This window comes from Myxocyprinus asiaticus, chromosome 12 (genome assembly GCF_019703515.2).
Source record: "Myxocyprinus asiaticus isolate MX2 ecotype Aquarium Trade chromosome 12, UBuf_Myxa_2, whole genome shotgun sequence".
NCBI lineage: Eukaryota > Metazoa > Chordata > Actinopteri > Cypriniformes > Catostomidae > Myxocyprinus > Myxocyprinus asiaticus.
The window spans coordinates 37,994,281-38,021,516 of NC_059355.1; the positions used below are offsets into that span (position 1 = coordinate 37,994,281).

At 37.5% G+C, this 27,236-nt stretch overlaps 1 protein-coding gene across 7 annotated transcripts in view; it reads left to right on the forward strand.

The window, feature by feature from the left end:
* Positions 1 to 27,236, forward strand: part of cadpsb (Ca2+-dependent activator protein for secretion b) — a 168,130-nt gene that overhangs the window by 96,899 nt on the left and 43,995 nt on the right. For all 7 annotated transcript variants that reach the window (XM_051712681.1, XM_051712677.1, XM_051712678.1 and 4 more), the window contains exons 7-16: positions 2,177 to 2,288; positions 10,893 to 11,032; positions 11,746 to 11,812; positions 11,978 to 12,086; positions 12,275 to 12,487; positions 20,006 to 20,142; positions 21,795 to 21,982; positions 23,246 to 23,347; positions 23,610 to 23,673; positions 23,880 to 24,003. In XM_051712681.1, coding sequence (XP_051568641.1) covers positions 2,177 to 2,288; positions 10,893 to 11,032; positions 11,746 to 11,812; positions 11,978 to 12,086; positions 12,275 to 12,487; positions 20,006 to 20,142; positions 21,795 to 21,982; positions 23,246 to 23,347; positions 23,610 to 23,673; positions 23,880 to 24,003 — 1,256 coding nt within the window. The remainder of the gene's footprint in view (positions 1 to 2,176; positions 2,289 to 10,892; positions 11,033 to 11,745; positions 11,813 to 11,977; positions 12,087 to 12,274; positions 12,488 to 20,005; positions 20,143 to 21,794; positions 21,983 to 23,245; positions 23,348 to 23,609; positions 23,674 to 23,879; positions 24,004 to 27,236) is intronic.

A 27,236-nucleotide genomic window follows, 5' to 3' on the forward strand; every position in this document is an offset into this window, starting at 1 on the left:
CCGCACCAGCAACAACAGGAGGGAGACACACAGAAACAAACCAGCAGAATGAATCCTCCCATGACAGTCACGTGACAGCCGTATATGCTATGCATTGCTTACACAAGAAACAGAAATGATTAGTTCACCTCTCAAGTCTTCTGGTCCGAGTTGTTCGTTCTTTTGTCACGTGACAGCCGTATACGCTATGCATTGCTCACACAGGAAACAGAAATGATTAGTTCACCTCTCCAGTCTTCTGGTCAGAGTCGTTCCTTCTTTTGTCACGTGACAGCCGTATATGCTATGCAGTGACAAAAGAACGAACGACCCCAACAAGAAGATTCCAGAGGTGAACTAATCTTTCTGTTTCTCATATTTGTCCTTGGTTGCATTATACATTTTTCCTTATTGGGACTATAATCAAAGTTTGCGTAAGCAGACATGTTGGGGGGGATTTGACTATTGAAAATGTAACATTTTAATTTAATTCTGCTCAAATGAACGAAATGAACGAAATGACTTGCTGAACGAGACTCAAAGATTCAAGTCAGTAAAATTATCCGATCTTCCCATCACTAGTTAAAACTGACAAAGTCTACAGTAACTCAGATAACCGCTCTGTACAATTGTGGTGAAAAGGATATCATCTCAGAATGCTATTCAGAGATGCGGGTTGGCATTGTTTTGGAGGCACGAGGGGGACCTACACAATATTAGGCAGGTGGTTTTAATGTTGTGGCTGATCGGTGATATATATATTAAATAGAAATGTCTAGAAGTATATAAGAATTTCAGACACACTTTAGTTTACAATGTTTATGTTACTGTGAATTTACATAGGTAATTACTGATTAATTCTAATCAACTACATGTATTTGCTGTGTAATTATTTTATCGAGCTGCTTGTACTTACTAATGGTCTCAAACAATTTTCTGCCGTCCAGTCATTATGATATGTTTATCTCCCTCTGGTGGTTACCAAGCAGATTGGCGATTGTGCTCACCCATCTTTCAAGTCTGAATTTGTCACTTCCCTCTGTGATAAATCACACTTCCCACCACACACATAGCAGTTTTCCCTTTTGCTCTAAATTTTGCTCTCTTTCTTTCTGCCTTTTCGTTCTCCTTTTCTTTTATATCTTGTTTAAGATATCTCCCCCTTTCCCCTCTTTACTTTCAGTCATTTGACTGTTGCCTCTAAAATGTGCAGCTTGTCTCCACAGCATCAGACCATATCACATGGTCCTTCTTTACTAGGCCAACTCTACCCCTCACTCTGTGTGTGTGTGTGTGTGTGTGTGTGTGTGTGTGTGTGTGTGAGGAGAGAGAGAGAAAGTGTATCAGTGTTTGGTTAGGTGAACGTTTCTATTCTGTTGCATCACAATGTTCTGAGATGTTTACAGGTATTATTTATAATGTCAATACTGATCATTGTTATAGTTTTTCCCACTCTTAAAGCTTCACCACGGTCTCACACACATGCAAAACTGAAGCCAGCTAAGCCTGCAGCATAACAGCAAAGCAGCACAACACTTCTAGATATAATTTTTCCCCCTTTATAATGGCTTTATCCTATATGCATATGGATTAGTGTGGCCGCACCGTAAGAAGGAGCTTTACAGAGGAGGAGAGCATAAAAATGAGGCTGTAATAATGAATGGGTACTAAAAGATTAAATAATGGTAGATTGCCAAAGTGTGTATATCAGTGTAGGTGTGAACTCTTGAAATCTTCGTTTGGTTATTCACTTATTTATTTATTTAACAAATGTCAGACTTTTCTGTTGTGTGGGAGAATCTTGTAACAGATTTTTCAGGGAATATCTTCGACTGAATTTGTTACGTATAAAACTTCAGATGATACACTTTGCCCACTGGTCTGTCTCACATGCACTTGACATTCAATATTGGATTTTTCTGACCTTATCAAATTATTAGTTAGTGAAAGATCTCATCAGTGTAGCAGAGCAGGATTCTGAAGATTGTTTTTCTCACTGATCAAATGTAATAGAACGCAAACAAGGGTTGCGAGCTGTCCTTACGCACAGCAGGATTATGCACTGATAGTAATACAGAGTAAGTGATTGTACCATGTGTATATTTTTTTGTGTTACCTTGGTCACAAAATGTATTCAAAGCACACAAGCCAAGAAGCAAGGACATGAACAGAGTTTTGTGTATCTGTGTGTTCTTAGTTGGGGAACCCAAGGAGACTTTACCACCACACACCCTCTGCCAGCGGTCAAAGTGAAGCTCTTCACTGAGAGTACAGGAGTACTGGCGCTGGAGGACAAGGAGCTGGGCAGGGTAACACTCATTATTTTCTTTTCTGTGCATTGGCTTTGGGTATCTAGCTCTTTCAGTTTGTTTTTATTACCCTCGAACACTGCAAATCGTAGTGATACTGCATGTTTCAGTAGCATGCCATTAGCTCTGCTATATTCACAAAAGTGTAGTTTTTTCAGTTACAAGCTAATTTTTCCATCAAGTTACAGTGTAACGTCGCAAAAACACAATGCAGTTACAGTATGGAGCTGATGAATTAAAAACGATCACCTTAATGGTGTTCTCTCTTCTCAGATGTAGTGCTGGGAAATCCAAATAATTTACAGTGAATGAATCAATTTTTTAGGCCAGTTCAGTTAAACAAACTGGCTATAATAAATGATTTACTTACAGTATATTTAGCATTGAGAGCTCCAATTAATTTTAGTGAAACAGTTTGTTTGGATAGTTCATGTATATGATCTAGTTCACATAAATAATTATCTGATTCACTGGAATAGTCTTAAATAGCTTCAGTACAATTAGCAACTTTTTGTTATTAACTTGCAGCTAACTAGTTTAAAAAAAAAAAAAAAAAAAGAGTAGTTTGACTCTAGTTTAAAGGTGCAATCAGCCATGATTATTTAATCCAAGAGTGAAAGTGTCCAATATCAAATATGGTTACTGAGATTAAGCTAGTAGTATTCAGCTGGTCATGTGATTCTAAAATGGCAGCCCCCATGAGGGTGCCCCTCCCTCATGTAGAATAAAACAGCATTTATAAGGTTACTGATATGACTAGAGTCCTCAACTCATGTGAATGTTCATGATTTTATACATATGTTTCAAAATTACAATTCATTTCTTTAGGAGTAAAACTTTTTTAATGGGGAAAGAATTACTGAGTGCACCTTTAAATACTATTAGTTATGAGTAGCTTGTAGCTTAGGAAGCTACAGTTTCAAAGTAGCTTCCCTAACACTGGAAAGCTGTATGACATTATTTCTTCTTTGCAACACAAAAGTGGATGTTAGGCTGAATGTCAGCCTCAGTCACCTCACCATTCACTTTCATTGCATCTTTTTTCCATATAATAAAAGTGAATAGTGACTGAGACTGTCAATACCTAACATTCTGCATAACATCTCCTATTTCGTTCCACAGAAGAAAGATGACGGGTTTGGATAACAAGATACAGGTTTGGAACATCATTAGAGTGTGTAAATAATGACAAACTTTGGAGTGAACTATCTTTTACTAACAGATATATTTGGTGCAAAAACTCTAAACAATCTTTGCTAAACTGTTTATAGAGTATATAATGAAAACTCTCTTTGTTTGGGTTCATGTTTAGTTTTTAATTTCCTTGCTAAAATTTCCTGAGCTAAACATCCTGTTGCTCGGCTGGTGCTCCAAAGGTCATAGGTTTGATTCCCAGATAATGCACTTATTGATCAAATGTATACCTTAAATGCCTTGGATAAGAGCACTGGCCAAATGAATAAATGTATATGTTATATAAATGTAAAATGTCCTATTTGGCATTATTAGTTGTTATTGTGGACTGATTGAGGTCATGTGATGTTTACTACTAGATTATCCTACTGATAGATGCCTATGACAGCGAAAGAGAAAAACAGGTCTATTTACCAACTTCAGTCTTGAAATCCTTGTAAAGAGACATACAATATACTGCATAGTAGTGTTGGGTTCGAGTCCACCTTAGTCGAGTCCGAGTCAAGTCCGAGTCTTTAAACAATCGAGTCTGAGTAGAGTCTGAGTCCAAAAGGGGCTGAGTTGGACTCAAGACCGAGTCCATAATAGGCCGAGTCGAGTCCAAGTCCAAATGAATTTGTCCATGAATCTGAATTCAAATTGTAACCGTAAACTCAACATCAATATTCTAAGCTTATTTTAACTTTCACAACTAAGAAAAAACAATTGTCAATATAAATAGAACAAAAACACCTCTATAATTTATGATTAGTTTCCTGCTGAACAAACTTCAAAGTTGTTTTAGAATGAAAACATATGCTTTAGGTGTATGAAGACAAAACTCTGCTTCAATACACTTCTTGTTGCATTCTGTTCAAATTTCAGTTATTTGTTGCTTTTTCCCCTCCACTCAAACATAGACTAAAGAAAGTGAAAGCTGTGTTAGTCTTTAAAACCAGAGTTATTACTGTTTCGAATTTTAATTTAGTTTTTATTTCTACTTCATTTTCAATTTGTCCATTCAATTTAGTTTAGTTTTATCTAAAATGATCCCTATCTAAAGAAATAATATGTACTGAGATTTATTTTTTCTCTATCTGCCGACTGGTTTGGAAAAATAATAAGTCCTCACAGTAATAATTAGCACTTGCTGAGAAGTTATGTATAAAGCTGCATAGAGTACAATTTTAGTCTTAAGTGTGTCAATATTCTAAGAATTACATAATTTTACTCTTATTCCTAGACTTAAGAATAAGTGTGATTCATAAAAGTTCATAAGTGTTAAGACTGGGTCTCAGCTCCTAAATTGTTTAAGAGTGCTGGAGAGGTATCCTAACCTAGTTAGGAGTAGCACAATGACTGTGTTCCATGGAGACAACACACTCTACAACAAAGGAACAATGTGTTGGACTTATGAAAGTGGAATTTGGGCAAATGGGTTTTGTAGTTGAGCAAAATGAAATCCATCAATATAATTTTTTAATTGCAGCATATTCTTTCATTTAATGAATACATTGAAACTCATTTTTTGAATTAAGCATTTGAAAAATGTGATGGGCTACATACCTAAACTTTCAGAGGGCTGCAACAACTAATTAATAAAATCTAAATATCACTTAAATTATAAAAATCAGTGATGAAAATAATCAACAGTGAATTCAATTATGATTAGCTGAATATCTTTGCACTAGCATTGAAACCTCCATCATTGACACCACTTTACAGTAGTGAAAATGTGTTTCTATGGAAAAAAGTACATTTAAAAAATGGTACAGAGCTGCATCTAAAAAGAGCCCAAACACAAACACTATATAAAACAATTAATAAGCTCATAGTTTTGTGTGGGGTTTCAGGTGCAGTTTCCTTCTGCAGTTTAATGTGCTTGAGAGATGTTTAACCCCAGCTCATAGCTTACATTTTACTGATGTATTCTTATTTGTAAATATTATAAACACAAAGTCATGCAAGTTCCCACTTCCATTTTTCAAAACAACTTGTCCAAAACAGCAAACGAGTCATTATTACTTTAAATAGGCCAAGAAATGGCCAAATGGCCAAACCAAATGGTGTGTTATGATAAAATATTGTTGATATTTTGAACGTCAAATTTCCTCCAAAATGGAACCATGTTTAATAGAAATCTTACATGTAGCTGTAATGGGATTACAACAGTTTGTTTTATTATCATTTCATTGTGTGACTTAAATTGTCCATCTACATTAAAACTGTGGAGAAATTTTGTTTTGTTAACATGAAAAGCATATGTGATTATATTGCAGGATTTTGCATTTTGATTTTTTTGTTGCCTTCAATTTACACATTGTTTGAGGACAACATTTGGCAATATGTGGAATAATGCTTAAAATACAGGAAATCAAATTTGGTTTCTCATTTGATTAATCAAATAATTAATCAACAGAAAATAACCTATTATCAAAACATTGTTTTATAATGTGTTGTATTGAATCATGAATGAATGAATAAATGAATGAATGCTGTCATACCAGCTGGGACATATTACTCTTGAAGGCTCACTATTGGCTTATTCAGAATTTGAGGGCGGCCGTTTTGGATCAATATCATTGTAGTCCTTATTTCACAACACTTAAGTGTCACCTCAGTCAGCACTTAAGAATCAGTCTTAGACTTTGCTGAAAGTTGCTTTTAGCACCTTTATAAAAAGCTCCTACTCTTACACAAGTCCTACTCTTTGTTAAGACATTTTTGACACTTAAGTCAAAGCTTAAGACTATTCTTAAGAGCATTTCTCAGAAGTTTTATACATATGGCCCCTGATGCGTCAGCGTGTTATTGTTTTCTAAAAATAAGAGGTGTCATAAAAATTTATTTAGTACCTTGAAGAAGCTTTGACAACAGATATTCACATACTGTATATTCTACAAGACAAAATGGTAACTGAATTTAACACAAAAGTATAATTCAGAAGTCTAACAAATTATTGTATGCGACTCATGTCTTGTTCTGAAAGAATACGATAAGGTTTGGTGAGAAACAAACCTAAATCTCATATATTATTAAGTGAAACTCTTCACCGACCATTGATCTCCTGTGTGCGTTCATGAGACAGACTGCACGCAAGCTTTAGGGCTACTGGCACGAGAGCAAACCCTTTAATATGGTGTGCTGCTTTCTCTATGATTAATGACTGTTTGTGTAATAATTGTTCATGAGTCCCTGCTTTGTCCTGAGCTGTGAAGGTGCCCACTTTTCTTAAGAAAAATACTGTACATTCTTTGGTTTCCCAGCATCTTCTGCACATTTGAGTTCTTCCCAACAGTGGCTAAATGATATAGACATCCAGCTTTTGACACTTAGGACAATTGATGGACACATAAAAAACTAAAAGGTGCAAACATTCATTGATGCTCAAGAAGGCAACACAAGAACTAAGGGGATGCAAACTTTTGAACAGAATGATCTGTGTAAGTTACAGTACATTTTGTGTATTGTAACTTTTGAAGGGCAGTACTACATAAAATATATAATCTTTTATCTCTTATATTTGCATTAATTCTGAAAGGGGTGTGAAAACGTATAGGCCTAAAACAAAAGGGGTATGCAAACTTCTGCAATATATAGTTTGTGAAAATGTATATTTTATTTTATGTTTTGTTTTTCACTTTTTAACCACATTTTAGCTTTTTTTTATTTATTTACAAATTCCACGTAGCCTATTCTATCCATATAATTTCATATTACATGTATAATTATGAGTAGACTTGTCATGTCAGATACACATTTGAACACAAAATTCACAACATTGGAACCTAAAATTCAAAATACAATCCCCACATCTCAACATTTAAAGGAATGTTCTGGTTTCAATACAAGTTAAGCTCAATCGACAGCATTTGTGGCATAATATTGATTATCACAAAAATTTATTTCGACTCGTCCTCCTTTTCTTTAAAAAAAGCAAAAATCGAGGTTACAGTGAGGCACTTACAATGGATTTGCTGAAGACTAGAATGAATGTACCATCAAATCAACGTGCGACGCAACAAAATTTATTTTCTTCTCAGCAAACCACACCAGAGACAATAGCGAGGAGGACAATGAGGAGATTTAATTTAAGAAGAAAACAAATCAGCGACCCTACCAAAAACCGGGACTGTCCTGTGTAATAAACCAGGATGTCTGGTCACCCAATCTATAATTAGATTATAAACAAAACATTCCGCTGTCCAAAATAGATTCATATTACATTTTGCATTTTACTGTGGAAAAAAAATGTAAAAGAACATATTTTAAGCAGCTCCTCAATGCTTTTAAACTAGAAAATAACAATAAATAGGTGCTGTTTATCTGTTTTTCAGAGTCGCAGTCTGCTTTAGCAATAAAACTATTTTTTTACACCGACTATTTAAAAAGTTACAATTAATTCATCAAGGACCAGTTTAAGTTGACAACACTGCGTGCACCACAAGAGACTACAGATGCCTACATGTGTGGATACATTACGCCTAAAAATACTTAATAGCCCAATATTAATAATATTTTTCTGAATATTTATTTTTATATGTTGTTTTAGTAAACTGTGAGAGACATGATGTGGGTGACTTGACTTAATGAAGTTCTTAACCATGACAAAACAACAATGCGAGCACCATCTTGGCTGCACAAAGGCTGCATGCGATTTTACCAGTTGTCAGGTCCCGTGCCGTGCAAAACTGCCTTGTAGTTTCTAGTACATTGGCTACATACCTGTCTTTATGTGTTCGTCATGCCAGCCACCTCGGTAATCGATGTTATACAGCACTCTCTGTTGTAACATTCAAGTGTATTGGTTGAATGAGTGTGCGGCTCAGCAGGTGTTTGCTCAACACGGTGAAACAAACTCTGGCTACGTTTACGACATCAGGGGGTGCTACAACTGCTTGCAGACAGAGTGTCCATTTATTTCTGTTTCATTATTTTTATGTATTTATTTTGTTCATTGCATCACAAATCAAATGCCATGGACTCGGCAAAAAATCCTGAGTCCCAAAGGCTCGAGTCCGAGTCAAGTCCGAGTAAAAATGCATCCGAGTCCATGACAAGTCCAAGTCCATTAAAATTAGACTCGTGATTCAGACTCGAGTTCGAGTCCGAACTTGAGTACCCCAACTCTACTGTATAGTACAGTATACAGTGCATCCGGAAAGTATTCACAGCGCTTCACTTTTTCCACATTTTGTTATGTTACAGCCTTATTCCAAAATGGATTAAATTCATTATTTTCCTCGAAATTCTACAAACAATACCCCATAATGACAATGTGAAAGAAGTTTGTTTGAAATCTTTGCAAGTTTATTAAAAAAAAAAAATGAAAAAAAAAAAAAGAAAATCACATGTACATAAGTATTCACAGCCTTTGCTCAATACTTTGTTGAAGCACCTTTGGCACCAATTACAGCCTCAAGTCTTTTTGAGTATGATGCTACAAGCTTGGCACACCTATTTTTGGGCAGCTTCTCCCATTCTTCTTTGCAGGACCTCTCAAGCTCCATCAGGTTGGATGGGGAGCGTCGGTGCACAGCCATTTTCAGATCTTTCCAGAGATGTTCAATCGGGTTCAAGTCTGGGATCTGGCTGGGCCACTCAAGGACATTCACAGAGTTGTCCCTAAGCCACTCCTTTGTTATCTTGGCTGTGTGCTTAGGGTCGTTGTCCTGTTGGAAGATGAACCTTCGCCCCGGTCTGAGGTCCAGAGCGCTCTGGAGCAGGTTTTTATCAAGGATGTCTCTGTATATTGCTGCATTCATCTCCCAGTTCCTGCCGCTGAAAAACATCCCCACAGCATGATGCTGCCACCACCATGCTTCACTGTAGGGAGGTGATGAGCAGTGCCTGGTTTCCTCCAGACATGACGCTTGCCATTCAGGCCAAAGAGTTCAATCTTTGTTTCATCAGACCAGAGAATTTTGTTTCTCATGGTCTGAGAGTCCTCCAGGCAGGCTGTCATGTGCCTTTTACTGAGGAGTGGCTTCCATCTGGCCACTCTACCATGCAGGCCTGATTGTTGGAGTGCTGCAGAGATGGTTGTTCTTCTGGAAGGTTCTCCTCTCTCCACAGAGAAACGCTGGAGCTCTGTCAGAGTGACCATCGGGTTCTTGGTCACCTCCCTGACTAAGGCCCTTCTCCCCCGATCGCTCAGTTTGGCCAGGCGGCCAGCTCTAGGAAGAGTCCTGGTGGTTCCAAACTTCTTCCATTTACAGATGATGGAGGCCACTGTGCTCATTGGGACCTTCAATGCAGCAGAAATTTTTCTGTACCCTTCCCCAGATCTGTGCCTCGATACAATCCTGTCTCAGCAGTCTTCAGACAATTCCTTGGACTTCATGGCTTGGTTTGTGCTCTGACATGCACTATTAACTGTGGGACCTTATATAGACAGGTGTGTGCCTTTCCAAATCATGTCCAATCAACTGAATTTACCACAGGTGGACTCCAATCAAGTTGTAGAAATATCTCAAGGATGATCAGTGGAAACAGGATGCACCTGAGCTCAATTTTGAGTGCCATGGCAAAGGCTGTGAATACTTATGTACATGTGATTTTTTTCGTTTTTTATTTTTAATAAATTTGCAAAGATTTCAAACAAACTTCTTTCACATTGTCATTATGGGGTATTGTTTGTAGAATTTTGAGGAAAATAATGAATTTAATCCATTTTGGAATAAGGCTGTATCATAACAAAATGTGGAAAAAGTGAAGCGCTGTGAATACTTTCCGGATGCACTGTATACACATACTGTGTTGTTACACAGGCAAGATTACATTAGAGAAGCTTGTTGTTTTTGCTAGATTAAAGACTATAACATTGGGTGGTTATTGCTACACTGTGAGATATGACAGGTATCCTTCGTTTAGTTCTCAGAAGTCCTCTGATTATGAGATGTTAACATGATTTTCAACCTTGACTGATACCGGATGCTTGGCTCACACTTTATAAATGTGTCTCCATCAAGGGTGAGGTAGGCAGGCATCTCTAAGCCTTTAACGCTGCTAAGAAATAGATAACGCCAACTCATCAGAGAGAGAAAGAGACAGAATGAAAAAAGCACAGGAGAGAATGAGAGAGAAACTGGCTGCTCTCTGATAAGGCGCCAAGAGAAGAGCAGCACAGTCCAACTCTCAGTACACAGAGGCATGAGCCAAAATTAATTGAGTGTTGAGAATTTCTCGTAAAGCACTGACTGGCAAAGTAATATGCCATTATCAGCTCACACCCAGACTCTGGGATATTTTCCCACACCTACATGAACTGATTATCCCTTTACTAAATGCTGCATGTATGAAAATGTTTCTAGGGCAGATACTGGTTATAGGATTACATGTTAAATGGGGATAGTTTGGTATCTCAATCTGGTCGGATCGGTTGTGATTAGATGGACTAATGATCACGGTTCCGTTGTGTTGAATGATTAGGTTGTCCTTCACCCAACTCCCAACAGTCCAAAGCAGGCAGAGCTACATAAGATGGCCATCACCAAGGCCTGCCCTGATCAAGATCTGAAGATCAAACTTGCCATCCGGATGGACAAGCCTCAGAACATGAAGGCTTGTGGGTAAGTGATTCCATTTTCATAGAGTTTTTGATAAAAGTAAAGTAGATTGGTTTGTCTTAAATTATGTACTATACACTGTGTACTTACACTATACAATAGGCCATCTAGAATATTAATTTTCAAAGGTACTATCATCTCAAATGGAACACTAATGTATGTTTGTTTTTACTACACAGAAGCATTCGCCATTTTAAAGCTGAAGGAAGTGTTCATTTCAAATATATTCAATGTGTTGCCTCTAGCTTTAGCATGTTAGCCAACCTCCGTCTAACACTTGTCATCCAGATCCTCATAGTACTCGACGTCTCGTAGCATTTTTCAGTGTGAACACACTGAAGTTCGTGCTAGTTGTGGACCGCGATTTCAATACCCCAATGTAATTTAGGTGAAAATGTTTCAGGAAATGTATTTGTGTGCTAAAAAAAGTATGAACTCCCCATTAAGACATAATGTTTTCTCTCTGGAATTTTACCTCCAAATTGTTGCGTTTCTTTCAATTGTAAAGGAAGTATTCAGTTCACCTGGAGATTGCATTTTACTACACCCAAAAGAAGTGTTAGCTAATCAAGACTTAGCTTAGCCAGTTCATCCTTATTTTTAAACAGTATCATCCACACATATCATCTGTAGTTCCATGACTTAGTTGTTTTGTCATTAAGATGCACAGATGTTAATGAATAAATTACTGAGGAAACCTGTGGTTGTTCTTTTAGTTATTTATGGGCTGTTGGCAAAAACGTTTGGAAACGCTGGAAGAAGCGCTTCTTTGTTCTGGTCCAGGTAATGTATGTCCCCATGGATCAATATTTCAAGTTTGTATTGAAAGTAAGGATGTACAATGTAATGAATACAATAAATTATGGTTTCACATGGTACAAGAAACTCATGGGTTGCATGTAGGATTTTAAGCACTTGAATACTCTGCGTGTTTCTCTTTTGCTATAGGTAAGTCAGTACACCTTTGCCATGTGCAGCTATCGGGAGAAGAAGTCAGAACCTCAGGAGCTGCTGCAGTTGGATGGCTATACTGTGGACTACACTGACCCACAGCCAGGTAATTTTCACACATGCACAGATTATGAAACTATTCAGATTATCACTATCCTAAATCCCTGGCATCCTTTAATATACACAGTTGTATTATTAAAGGATGGGTTATAGTGGGAAATGGAGAAAATGCCTGATGCATACGCCCAATTAAACAAAACAGTCTGAAGATGTCATTACTGTCTGTGTGTGCAGGTCTAGATGGAGGTCGAGCGTTCTTCAATGCAGTGAAGGAGGGCGACACTGTGATCTTTGCCAGTGATGATGAGCAGGACCGCATCCTATGGGTGCAGGCCATGTATCGGGCCACTGGCCAATCACACAAACCCGTCCCGCCAACCCAGGTCCAGAAACTGAATTCTAAGGGTGGAGCTTCAGCACAGATGGATGCTCCAATCTCTCAGTTCTGTAAGTAAGCATGTTTGTGAAGTGATTCATTGTAATGTCAGTGAAGACATTCCTTCAAAAAAATAATAAACTGATAGGATTCAACCTGTAAACTCTTTTTTCAAAAAAGTGACTGTAGCTTACTTGGCTTGTAAATAATTAACTACCAAGCAGGGATAGACTTTATCTTTTATAGCCCAACAACTTTGTTATTTAGGGTATAGTCCCAGTGGTCCCCCAACCATTTATACACATTGACCTTGTTCCCTTGACAACATGTGATACTGTAAATGCAGCAACAAGTCACACATTCAATCACAAAAATTACATTTATGAATTTAGTTTGAAATTATAACTATTAGAAAATAAAGTGTCCCCATCCTACAAATAAAACACTGCTTGCAGTTTAGTGATTCATGAAGTCATAGTGATGTCACCTTCACAAGCATACTCCACACGTAGCGGAAAAGGTGAGTGTGTAGAGTGGAGCAGTGTGGGTATTTGGATGTCCCTGTCTTTGTTTCTTCCCTTTGTGTTTTTATTCCTGATTAGACTTAACATTAACGTGCAAGAATCTTTTGGATATAAAGTTAAAAGGTTAAAACATTTTTAGAAAATGTACATTGTTTCTAACATTCTACTTTGTAAACTTTTAAAAGAGGCCCCTCTTTTTTCATATTTAGTCTGATATGACTATGACCTCAGATGAATGACTCCCAAGTACAGTTTGAGCATTTTCCAATGTGAATTGAAGCCAGACTTTCAGGAATAGAACAAGGAAGGCTGTTAAATGCTTAAAGCACACATTCCAATGTTTCTGCCAATATTAGGCCACAAAAACATTCTCACCAACATTTGAATTTGGAAACAAAGATTTGAAAGATTATTTCCATGAATAAAACCAGGTCTTCACATTCATTTCTAGTAACTCTAAGCATCTAAGTAATAAATAGATCCTGCTATTCGGACCATTGTCTTTTGGTGTGCATCTTTCTATGTCAGCATCTTTAGGAGCAGTATGATAAAGTACTACTGAGAATTCATACACTTATTGTGTTAAAAAAAGTTCAATGCAATATAACCACCATTTATAGCACCAGTTTTAACCACATATAAAAAATCTAAAGATAGAGGTTCTGTGTTGTTTTTCCATTGATTTATTTGTCCTCTGTGAATGTTTCTTGTGGTCTGATGATTCCCTCACAATTCAGATGCCATTCAATTTTGTCACAATAGCACAGCCCCTCTCCCCTCTGAAACATTATTACACTATATAAATGTTTCACCCTCCACCTTAATTCAACCCAGGTGGTCTTGAATGGCACAGAGTAATGGAATATACAACATACTTCACACTCACCCCACAACTTTGCTGCAGATGGTTTTTGCAGATTCTTGAATACTATGAAGGTTCTGAATATAGTTTTCTATCTAAAAAGCATGCAATAAAGATGCATTAAGCACTTCAGTTAAATACAGAGTGCATACATCACAAATTAAAAAGGAATATGAACTGATTAACATAAACTAATATTAATACAGCAATGGAATACCTGAAGATTATTTGTTTTTTGCTTTTGCAGACTGACAGTCTGTTGATGAATGGTTTCTGAACTTTATAATTTTCACTTCTAAATGGTGACTGGATTATTATTATTTATTTATTTATTTATTTATTTTGTGCAATTTCCATGCTCATTATTATACCAAATGCAGTACCTTCATAGAATCATTTAGTAGCTGATACTAGCATCAAATACACATTTGACCAGCTTTCAAATCTAAATGTCTGAAGGTAAGTGTATTTGCCAGTACAGTATTAGTAACTGTTCCAGTGATCTGCCCCCGGTAGATGGTATTAGTGTTTAGAAATGCAGTGCACCTGTGTAAAGCTGAGAATCCTGTCAAAGTCAGCTGCAGCAGAGCACACCAGTGATAAACCAACGTATTGTCTTCCTTCCTTCCTTTCTTCTTCCCTCCCTCCCTCCCTCACTCCCTCCTGCTTTCCTTCCTTCTAACCTCCCTCTCCCCCTCCCTTCTTCCCTTCCTTCCTCCTCCTTTTCTTTCTTTCTTTCTTTCTTTCTTTCACTACGTTATCTGAATACCCCTTTATCCAACATGAGTTCAGACTGCACTATCGTGTTGGTACAGGTTGTTGTATTTTGCGTTGTGTTTTTTTCTCCGTTCATGCTTTGCTTGTACCCTTCTTTAGTCCTGCAGCTATAGTGGAGTCAGGGTTTTCGTGTCTGCTTTCTCCTTCAGCCTTGTTGCTAGTCTTTATGTTATTCTGGTTTGTCCCTTCTTACCCTGCTGTCTTCTAGCTGGACTCAAGGGTAAGTGCTAACCTGTTAGCTAGCACCAGTCAGATAATCCTAAAACCATTATCTGACCAATGCAAAGTGTTCTCTTTATCCTTTTTTTTTTCTCTTGTTCTTTTTCCTCCTCCTTTCAAATCTCACTTTTCATGCCTTAGACCTAAGCAGATTATTTTACTTTTCAGTTTAACTTTTTTTTGAGGATGGTTAAAACTACAAACTTTCATTATTCTTGCAAGTTTAGGGTGCATGTATTTTAGTTTGTTTGTATTTATCATTTAGTCAAGTTAATATGGTTTTTGATGTATTTGCATAATTGCCTTCTCTATATGAACATCATTGGCATCAGAAGACCCCACAGAGTAAAGCAGACAGGCTTTTTTCTTGTCTTATTGTTTATAATTAAAACGGACGACTAAAACATCAACTAAGGTTAGTTGCCTTGGATTTGGTGGCATTTTAAAAATGTGATTGTTGATATCTACTGAGTCACTTCTGTGAATTTTATGGTTTATTTAGTCACCAAAATGACATATTAATCAAAACATGAATGGCTACAAGAGGTGAAGCATTATTGAGTATTTTGACTTTACTCTCTAGTGGTCAGTTGCCTTTAAACTAATATCTTTACATTTGAACTTGCTTCAGAAGAGTTGGCAAATATGTAAGTGGAGTATTCTGAATGCCAATGTGAAGGAGCCAATGTTGCCGTCCCTCCTCACCAAGAAATACTCCTTATAATCTTCTGTTTACAGAAAACGGGCCTCTTTAAAGTAGTCCCTATACCAAGAACTTTTTTTTGCAAATATATAGTCCATTTTGCACCTCTGTGTTTTGATTGCCCTTTTACTGCTTGAGTAGGTGAACATTTTGATGTCATGTTGTCTATTCAAATGCTGATGAAAAGACACGTTTTTATTATTATTATTATTTTTCATTTTTCCAGAGAATGAATTAATTATTTTATAGCCTCTGTTGGCTTCATGCTAAAGCCATGTATCTGCACCAGAACAGTAATGCTAGCCTGTTAGCATACCACTGAGGTGGCTTGCTTGTCAGTGTGCTCAGCAACCCTTATGAACACACTGAAAAATTCTCCAGTATTGTCAACTTGCAAATGCTAAGAGAAAAATAGAGAATGCCAATGGATAGGCAGGCTGAAAATACTCCAGATTTTATTTATTTCTTTCTCTTTTTTCCTCTTCCTTTTTCCTGCATGCTATTGGAAAGCACAGATTAAGTGTCTCACTGCCTTCCTGCATGTAATGGACATTAAAAAAAATATATAATATATAAGCATTAAAAATAACATCCTTTTCTTAAACAATGCAGTATTAGAATAGAGTAGGAATGGTTTTAGCATCCCATTGCTACAGTCTTATACGAATATAGCACAATGCTTTGTGCATAAGCCAATTCAAAATGTTGTGGTGCTTCACTGTAAAAGTACAGTATTTTAATTAATCATAATTACAAATTAATAAAGCACATCCGTTAATCTCGTACCCTGTAATTAAGACACCTTTTCAGGCCACTAGAATCACTGCTAATAAAAATAGATTTAGCCTGATAGCTAGGTTTACTGATCTCAACTGTTCAATTTGTTGGTTTTAGAGGGGTTTGAGGCAGTTTTCAGCTGGTCAGGCTGGGAGACAAGCTAGACCAACTGAAGACCAGCTTGGCCAGGCTGGGAGACCATCTTAAACCAGCTAAGACCAGCAAACCAAACCAGCGTAGGCTGGTTCTTTTCAACAGGGATAACTTTCTTATTTCATTCTTTCAATTCTGTGGTTCATATAGCTCATATAGTCTATTCTATCAATTACACTTGCTTTTCTTCATTTAGATGTTTTATTTAGTACTTAGCTATAGGGCTTCTCTGCCTTCCACTACAATATTTATCCTTTTTCTCACTGAGTTTGTCCTTTGTCTATCCCTATCTCATTTTTTCACTGAGTTGTTCATAGTTAATCCTACTCTCCCTTGTATTTTGCTGTGCATCTGTTCTTTCTTTTATGTCCTCTCTTTTAGTTTGGTCTAAATTTCTATAGTTTTAGTGATGCATTATTTCACGAAAGGATAAAATAACTTAAGTTCTACTTATTAAGAAGATCTGAACAAAAGAAGATCTGAACAATATTAATTTGTTTGTTTTCTACATAAGCACTGTATTAAACACTTGTAGCCATGTCTTCTCAAAAAAGGTGTGAGATCATTTTAATTATCTAGACACATAGCCCAGCCAAGGTGTGACACAATGCACATTTTATCAACACGTTTTCTCTCATTAAAGCATGGTCATCACTGCACAAATTTAGATTGTATCATTCTGTTGTTAATAAAATATTTCATCTGGGGGACAGTTTTTGAAAAATAACTAAGGTTTTTAACTTTCCTTTTACCATTTTCTCTAACAAATAAATTTGCATACATAGGACAAGCAAATCCGTAACAAATATCAGAATCAGAATCAGAATCAGCTTTATTGCCAAGTATGCTTATGCATACAAGGAATTTATCTTGGTGACAGGAGCTTCCAGTGTACAACAATACAAAACAACACAAAAAGAGCAGCAAGACAAAGATAATAATAATTAAAAAAAAAATAGTTATACACATACGTACATACACACACACAGACACACACATACATACATACACATACGTAGTGCAATCTAATACAAATCTGTTATCTGTTATGTACAGTGCAAATACAAATCTGTTATGTACAGTGCAAATGTTTTTTTGTTTTTTTTTTTCAGAGGAATGAAATGGCAGAAGAGGTTGGATGTGTTGGATAAATATAAAAAAGACTAAGCTGTGTATTGCACATAGTTATTGCTCAATGGGGCAATTTAATTGTTCATGAGATGGATAGCCTGAGGGAAAAAACTGACGGTTCTGGTGCTCAGAGCGTTGGCCAGAAGGCAAAAGTTCAAAAAGGTAATGGGCAGGGTGAGTGGGGTCCAGAGTGATTTTTCCAGCCTTTTTCCTCACTCTGGAAGTGTATAGTTCTTGAAGGGGTGCGGGGGGCAACCAACAATCCTCTCAGCAGTCCGAACTGTCCTTTGTAGTCTTCTGATGTCTGATTTCGTAGTTGAACCAAACCAGACAGTTATTGAAGTGCAGAGGACATACTCAATGACTGCTGATTAGAACTGTATCAGCAGCACCTGTGGCAGGTTGAACTTCCTCAATTGGCGAAGGAAGTACAACCTCTGCTGGGCCTTTTTCACAATGGAGTCAATGTGTGTCTCCCACTTCAGGTCCTGTGAGATGGTAGTGCCCAGGAACCTGAATGACTCCACTGCTGCCACAGTGCTGTTTAGAATGGTGAGGGGGGGTCAGTGTTGGGGTGTTCCTCCTAAAGTCCACAATCATCTCCACCGTTTTGAGCGTGTTCAGCTCAAGGTTGTTTTGACTGCACCAGACAGCGAGCTGTTCAACCTCCCTTCTGTATGCAGACTCATCGTCATCTCGGATGAGGCCAATGACAGTGGTGTCGTCTGCAAACTTCAGGAGCTTGACAGAGGGGTCCTTGGCGATGCAGTCATTGGTGTAGAGGGAGAAGAGTAGTGGGGAGAGCACACATCCCTGGGGGGCACCAGTGCTGATTGTACAGGTGCTGGAAGTGAGTTTCCCCTGTCTCACAAGCTGCTGCCTGTCCGTCAGAAAACTGGTAATCCACTGACAGATAGACATGGGAACAGAGAGTTAGTGTAATTTATTCTGGAGTATAGCTGGGATGATGGTGTTGAAAGCCGAACTGAAGTCCACAAAAAGGATCCTTGCATATGTCCCTGGTCTGTCCAGATGTTGCAGGATATGATGCAATCCCATGTTGACTGCATCATCCACAGACCTGTTTGCTCGATAAGCAAATTGAAGGGGATCTAGAAAGGGTCCAGTGATGTTCTTCAGGTGGGCCAACACCAGTCTCTCAAATGATTTCATGACCACAGACGTCAGGGCGACAGGTCTGTAGTCATTAAGTCCTGTGATTTTTGGATTCTTTGGGACAGGAATAATGATTGAGCATTTGAAGCAGCATGGGACTTCACACTGCTCCAGTGATCTATTAAAGATCTGTGTGAAGATGGGGGCCAGTTGGTTAGCACAGGATCGAAGACACGCTGGATGCATATTTACTCAATGGCCAAAAATATCCTATTTTAATTCATGGGTTTGGCTATTTTAGCTACACCCATCACTAACATGTGCATAAAATCAAGCATACAGCCATGCAATCTCCGTCAACATTACATGTACAGTAGAAGAGTGCATGCCAAAGAGGTCAGTGACTTTCTGTATGACGCTGTCACAGGATGCCACCAATGAAATGGTATCTAAATGTATCTGAATGGGAGCAAATTTCCCACAGCTGTGTTCCATCATCTATTGGAAAGCCTTCCCAGAAGAATAGAAGCTGTTATAGCAGCAAAAGGAAGACCAGCTTCCTTTTTAAATCCATGGTTTTGAATATTAAATGTTCAAATGCACAAATGGGTGTTGTGTCTGGGTGTCCACATACTTTTGGCCATGTAGTGTATTTGCATTGTAATTATTGCAGACTATTTAGATAATTTTGGCTTCATTTATAACATCAAGCACATTAAGTTTAAACTTAAAGAGAACTCTTGGACACAATAGACTATGTAGTCATTGCTGTTGCAATGTTAAATTTCTTTAGAAAGAAAGGTTTCTCAAATATTATGTAGGAAAAAATGGTTAGCTAACATATTCCTTTGATTTTCCAGCTTCTGTTTTTTTACATGCACACAATTCATCCTTTCTTTCTAAATTAGTGACATAATCAATTCATAATGCCAGAATCTATTGTATTCATGTAAAAATACATTAAAATCCATCATTCAGAATACCGCCACCTCCTCAAAACCATTGTTGTTGTTTTTTTTATGCTTAAAAGCTTTAATTAAGAGAGCAGGAAGAGACCATGCCCAGTTCATGCATGCACATTCAAACAGAATGTGAGCTGAGGGGTATCACTCATTTCCACATTGCTAGGTTGGTCCGATTAAACTCTGCTTGACTTTTGCTGCAAGTTGACAATGTGAAAGCTCAATGTCCTTGATTTGCCATAGAATACTCATGCTAGGTGTTTAGCTTTGTGGTGGGAGGAGAACACAATCATTGTCCTTGCTGTGTGCTAATTTCCTCTTCCTTGAACCCACCTCTTCTCCCTTCCTCTCCCATGGCTGGATAGATGCTGACAGGGCACAGAAGCACGGCATGGATGAGTTTATCTCTGCTAATCCATGTAGCTTTGACCATGCCTCGTTGTTCGAAATGGTGCAGAGGCTCACATTGGACCACAGGCTAAATGACAACTTTGCATGCCTGGTAAGTGAGATACACTATGGCTATGTTCAGGATAGCATACTACCATACTTCCAGGGCTTCCGACTTTTGCAAATATGGAATAGACAATTGTATGTGAAACTGATTCAACTATTTAGCTGTTTGTGTGTGAGATGCTGTACGTGACAAACTGCACCCTGTCTGGATTTAATACTGAACCCATTTCTAAATACAGGATGCTTCCGTATTATACGAGACGTTTAGCAATGCATTCTGTTTCAGATACTATTTAAAAAAAATAGCAGACAGTATACAGGGTTCCTGTAGCTGGTCAAGCATGGCACTGGCAATGTGGGGAACCAATGTTTGGGAATACATGGCTAATTTTGTAGTTACCATGGTGTCACTACAAATACCATAGTTAAACTATGGTTACTGTAGTAAAACCATGGGTAATTTTCCTTAGGAAATGTCACCCTAATTAAAAATATTAAAGGTTCACTCAGTAATTTTTTTCCTTATTTAAAAAGATTTACTTCTAATGAAATGAATAGTCATTTTGAAACATACGTATAAAATCATTATCACTCATGTGAGATGAAGAGTTCAGTCATATCAGTAACCTTATAAAAGCTCTTTTATTCTACATGGGGCAGGGATGCCTCATGTGGGCAGCCCTGTTAGCATCGCAGGACCAGCTGAAAACTACTCACTTAATCACAGTAACTGCTATTGGACACTTTCAATCATGGATTAAATTAATCCTAGTTTATTGTGTATAGTAAATTTCTACAATGGCATTGGTAATTGAAAACTACTGTGTTTGAAAGATGCAGCATCCAGGCCACTAGGTGTCAGTGTAAACCAATGTAAGCCACTTCGACATACTTCGAAAGAGTGAACTTTTAAATAAATAGATCAGAACTGATTGCAGAATTAAATACCATCCATTTGTTATATATATATATATATATATATATATATATATATATATATATATATATATATATATATATATATATATATAATTGTTTTAAATAGCTTCAATTTAGTCAGCTACTTTTTGTTTATAGATTTTAGTGCAGCTGACTACTTAAAAAAACTTATTGAATAAAGTTTAACTACATTAAGTTATGAATAGCATGGGAAGCTCCACTTTTAAAGTAGCTTCCTCAACACTGCAGGGAACACATCATAAAACTAAAACACAAATATAGTCAAATGTATACCCTGAAGTAGCTTTGGATTAAAGGGTGTCCCAAATGTGTAAATGCTAAATATACTGCACAGTAAGCTAGTGCACCATTCCAGGTGTAACCAGTCCTGCTCGACCCATTCTGAGAGGGATTTGAACTAGGGTCTCTGGCATGGGAGGCAGGCGCGCTAACAAGGAGGCTAAAGGCTACAGCCTGTAGTGTTAGTCACTGGTGTGCCTCTTGAGGCTAGGGAGTGAGGTTTAGACACACTGTACAGCAAGTACCAGCTGACTACCATTACACAGGCATGACCAATTTGACCAAAGTAACCTAATTTGGTGTGAATCATGAGAAGTTCATCTAATCACATCAGCTGTTTAGATGTTCTCTTATCATTATATGTTTTGTTTCCTATGCAGTTGTTGAGGTTAGGCTTTTTATTACTGGTTTAAATTTAAAAGAACTCATTTCGACAATTTCCCTTTGTTTGGATTGTAGGGATGGTTTAGCCCAGGACAAGTGTTTGTTCTTGATGAGTACTGCGCACGGAATGGAGTGAGAGGATGTCACAGACACCTCTGTTACCTCGGTGACCTGCTGGAGAGGGCAGACACAGGGCACATGATTGACCCCACGCTGCTGCACTACAGCTTTGCATTTTGTGCCTCCCATGTACATGGCAACAGGTACACATCTCATATCACATGGCTATATTGACAGCCAACACACTGATACGCAACGTTACTGGGGTGTTAGATGGCGTTGCAGATCATGGAACCAGGGTCAAAGAGGTTGATCTCAAAAGGCTCTTCACAAGTCATGAACACAGTTTTGCACTCCTTTTTGCTTTAGCAATTATTACATTTTTTCCCTGTGTATGTTTTTTTATAATTTTGGCAAGTTTGTTTGATTTTGTTGTGTCTTTTGTTCTCAATCATCTTCATTTCTTTTCACTTTCCAAACCTCAGCAGTATTCTTTCAGCCACTTCACTCTCCATTTTCCTTATTTTATTCTTCAAATCTCATTGTGTTGCTCACTTCATTACACGTTCCTGATAGTCAGAGAGGGTCTGAGTTACAGGGGGCTGGTTCAAAGCCAGGAGGGAGAAAGGAGTCTAAAAAAAGTGGAAATGTAAAACACAGCAGTACCCTGAAAATACAAGGTAAGAGGGCTTATCAAGGACATACTCTTACCATATTCAACACTAAACAGTAGAAATTAATGTATCACATATATGGTGAAATGGATTAAATACTGTAGTTCAGGTTGACTTGAGCCTTGGCTTAAGCCTTGAAAGCAGTTTCTGTATGCATTTAAATAACATGTTTGGTTTAAAGACCCCACTAAATATCTTGTCAGATGCAGTATATGTGCTAAAGGTTAATTTTGACAGATTTTACATTTGCATCAAAATGGCGTCAAAGCTAGTAAACATGGACAAAAAGCCCCAAAATTCCATTTTGATTTTAAGGTCACAACCTACAAGCTATTCCCACTTGTGACTTGTTGAAGGTATATTTATTATTGTGCTGCTGGGTGAGATTTAAATCTATTTTTATGCAATATGATGCCCAAGTGGTATACTGTTACATCGATAGCTGTAAATTTTTTATAAATGGGTTGGAAAAAATGTCCCCCAAGTGTATCACAGAAGGGTCCCATCTGCTGGGTACAAATACATTTATAGCCAGTGTATTAGATTAAAGAAAACCAGTCATTGCTTCTGGTTAGATATACTCTCTGTGCAGCGTGTCAGGGCTGTATTTTATTGTTACAAGCTGTACTGAAATGCTGATGCAGTTTGATTTGCTTTCAGTGAATATATATAGGGCATTAAAAGGTAATAATGTTGTTTCATAATTAGTTGTTTATTGATGCTTTTTTATCACTTTCTTCAAGATAATCCTAACTAATATGTAAATAATATAATTTTTTGCTTGTAAAATAGGCCTGATGGTCTCGGCACCGTAACAGTGGAGGAAATGGAGCGCTTTGAGGAAATCAAAGAACGATTACGTGTTCTTTTGGAAAATCAGATTACAAACTTTAGGTGAGGATGTGGATGTAAGACTTTGATTAAAAATTTCACTACTTCTAGCACTCCAAGACAACACTGTACACAAGGGGTTTTCATCTGGTTTTGCTTTAACACCCAAATTTTACATTGGGTATTAGGTGGCGACCAAACACAGTACACAATTGGTACTGTGAGAACCACTGGTGTACACCTTTGTGTTGTTTTCTCAACATTACATCCAAAAATATAATTGTATAGGATTTCCTCTGGCCACAATGCTGTTTTTTCACTGTAGGTATTGCTTTCCGTTTGGTCGCCCCGAGGGAGCATTGAAAGCCACTCTGTCTTTGCTGGAGAGGGTAATGACAACATTGCTTATATTGATTTAGAGTCAAAGAAGTAACAGAAATATAGAAGGAAAAGAGAAACAATTGATAGCCTTTTGTTCTGTACTGCTTGCCTCTATTTTCTTGTTCTGCCAATAAAGTTTGATCATACAATCATTTAAGCCAAGACAACAAAGTTACAAAATAGGTAACAAATATGGCTTTGTGTTGTTGCTCAGGTGCTTATGAAGGACATTGTCACCCCAGTGCCACAGGAGGAAGTCAAGACTGTCATTTGTAAATGCTTGGAACAAGCAGCTCAAATCAACTACCAGCGTATTACAGACTACGCCAGAGTGGAAGGTGACTACCATTGCCCTCTTCCTTCACTGCATGATGCTTTTAAAGCCTAACCACACTATGATTTGAACCAGGAGGGAACTCTATCTTTTATACTAGCTGTTTTCTTTATAATGTGTTCATTTAAATTGCTTTATAGGGGTCATGACATGCCTTTTTATTATTATTTTAATAGGTTCCTTGAGGTTCACTTATAATATTATTAAATGTCATATATTTGTAAAGCATCATCATTTTCCACCCTCATACTGACCCTCTGTGAGAAATGCTCGGTTTTGGTGCTGCTCCTCCTTTAAGACTTGACAGTAAACGCCCACTGTTATGACTGGCTCTCTGCTCTTGACTCACCTGCCATCTCACTGCTCACCAATACTGAGCGGGGCTACGGAAGTAATAAGGTGAAGTAGGCATTGATGAGTTGCTGTGGAGGCAGTGAGATGCAAATGTCTACCACAGTGTGATATCACAATGTGGAGGAAGTTTAGAACAAGTCATTTTGCAGCTTGGTTTCAACAAATGCTCTTCTTGCAGTTAGGAGGAAACTTACAGTGTGTTTTTATAGTACAATGACCTATTTTATGTTCAAAAGATCAAAAATGTTATTCATCATGTCATGACACCTTTAATGCATAAACTGTAGTCCATATTGAAATAATGGGCCCTATTTTAAGAGCGTTAGCATTAAGTGCAGTGCTATGGCATAAGTCATAAGCACAAAGTCAGTGGGCATGGCCATGAAATTTTGATATTTTCGTGCAAGCATGCGCTAAGTCTGTTTGGCAAAATCGTAGGATTAAGTGCAATTTAATTCAGATTTTTTTCCGGTTATTAATATATTGTTCATTCCCTCAAGCATCAGCGATATAAATCAAGACAGCACATTCATAAGAAGTTGGTAGTGTAAATGGACTGTATGCAATGAATTAGAAGAATTGAAAATTACGTTCTTCTGTGCATTAAAATGCATCATTGATGATTGTCGGGCATATTCTATGACAGTGAGACGCTCCTTTTAAACACATGGAAAATGTGATTCTCCTCAGAATTTGGATGTAGGCTCCATTAAATTACAGAGAATGTAAGTATTATTAATCATTTTCATCTACTGACAAACAAATCATGGCTAGTATTACCAGTGATTGTATCGGCACGCACTTCACTTCTATCACTCGATTTTGATAAATTAAATCAATTTATTGAAACACGATAAAAATAAACCATAAATATTATTGTAAATTTAAACATAATAATAATAATTGAAAAATAAACTATGACCTATGGACAAATTTCATAAAAAAAAAATAATAATCATATAAGACTCATATAAAACTCTGATTGTCAGGGATATAATTTGATGTTCCACAATATTTTCACGCTTTGCACGCTCACGAAAATAGAGCCCAATGTGTTCCTTATTGTAAATAATATTATTTTATAGTAGGTTTTGTGACAAGGAAATTATTTTAGGTTTGGGTAATTAAGCTTTTATTTACAAGAACACATTTTAATGGTTTGCAGTTGAGTTTGGTATGTCCATGGGTTTAAATGGCTTTTTGCCTGCTATTTTATTTGAATTTATTTTTCTCCAAAAAAAATGTTTTTACCAGTAAGCATGTTGTTTAGCCTAAAACCCTGTCTACACCAGATGCGGGATTGCGTCAAAAGTAATAGAACCCCATTATAATCAATGATGCTGTTTACACTGGAAGCTACTGTTGTGGCGCGTGTCTGTCACGCCGACAATAAACGGGTGTCCCGTTCCATTTTGCGCTGCACGTGCTAGCACTACTACACAAATTAAATGGTTTAGAACATTCGTGTCAACGCGTCCAGTGTAGACAGCCTCAAGCCGTTGTGGCGCGTCACATCAACAGACGTGCCCGATGTAGACAGGGTGTCAGTCCTTGTTGTACAGAATTTTACAGCATCTGTCTTGTTTAAAAATTATATGCTTGTTGGATCAAGGTCAAGTAACACCCCCCCCCCCCCCCCAAATGGTTTTGTTTCTTCCTTTGTTTTCAAGAAAAGTTTAAATGTCTCCTTTTCCATTCTCCTTTTGTAGACTTGTGTGTAAAAATGCATTCAAATCCACACAAAGAAGAGCTTCTGACCATTTCCACTATCTATTGCGAAAGATAACGTAGAAAAATATGGCATAAAGGACTTTTGTTCAGAAATTCACCATTAATCTTCACATTCTCGTGTTATATTGTTCTGGCACTGCTCAGGATGAAATGGGACGTCAGGCTACAGAAATAGTTATGCAATATGGTTATGAAGGAACAAGACTAGGAAAATTAGGAATTTAGGAATTGGGACAAATGTTAGTGTAGGGATTTTTGGGGTGAAATAATGAGGTATGTGGGAAGAAGTTGAAGGGTGGAAGACCTCATCAGAGCAGGGGTCTTAAACCAGACAGCGGAACTTCACAACTGCACGCTGTCACTCGAGTCATGTTCAACACTACAGCAGCAAGCGCACAAAACAAACACTTCACACAATGCCGTGATTTTACACCAAGACAAGGATATATTTCAAGATTAAAGGTAAGGTAAGTTTTAGAGATAGTGACAATGTGGGGTTGTCTGTGTCATGGTGATACTCATCCATTTTCAGGGGGAATCTGTAACTGTGGGCTCTTATGAGCTTAGTTTCTAAGTTTGCATTTTTATATCAGGGCTGCAACATATCTTAAGTGCAAATGTTTTGCCCTGCCTATTGCGGTTGTGAGCATTTCTGCACATGAAAGGTTGGCGCATGCACAGCGTTTGACAGATGCGGTCAAACGCTTGTTTGGAAAACAAGCTTCCAAACACAGAGATAAGGTGCAATTTACCATTAGTGTACAGAACTAATTATCTCAATTCTTTCGACACTGACAATGCTGGACCGTCACTGAACTAAATTCACGCAGGATGTTAAAAGCTGTGAAATAATAACAGAAGGCATGAATAAAGAATGATCTTGCTTCAGTGTATAATTAAACATTATATATAACTTGGGACTGTGTGACATTGTTCACGTTTTTCACCGTAATAATTACTAGAAAATGGTTTCCAAACTTCTCTTCTAACTGACAGATTCATCCAAATATGAGAAGCATCATTAAAGTGATAGTTCAGCCTTTAATTGATATTATATCATCATTTCCCTGCCCTCATGTTCGTCCAACCCCATGAAACTTTCAGTATTCTGTGGAACCCAAAAGATGTTAGACAGAATGTTAGGGACTGACA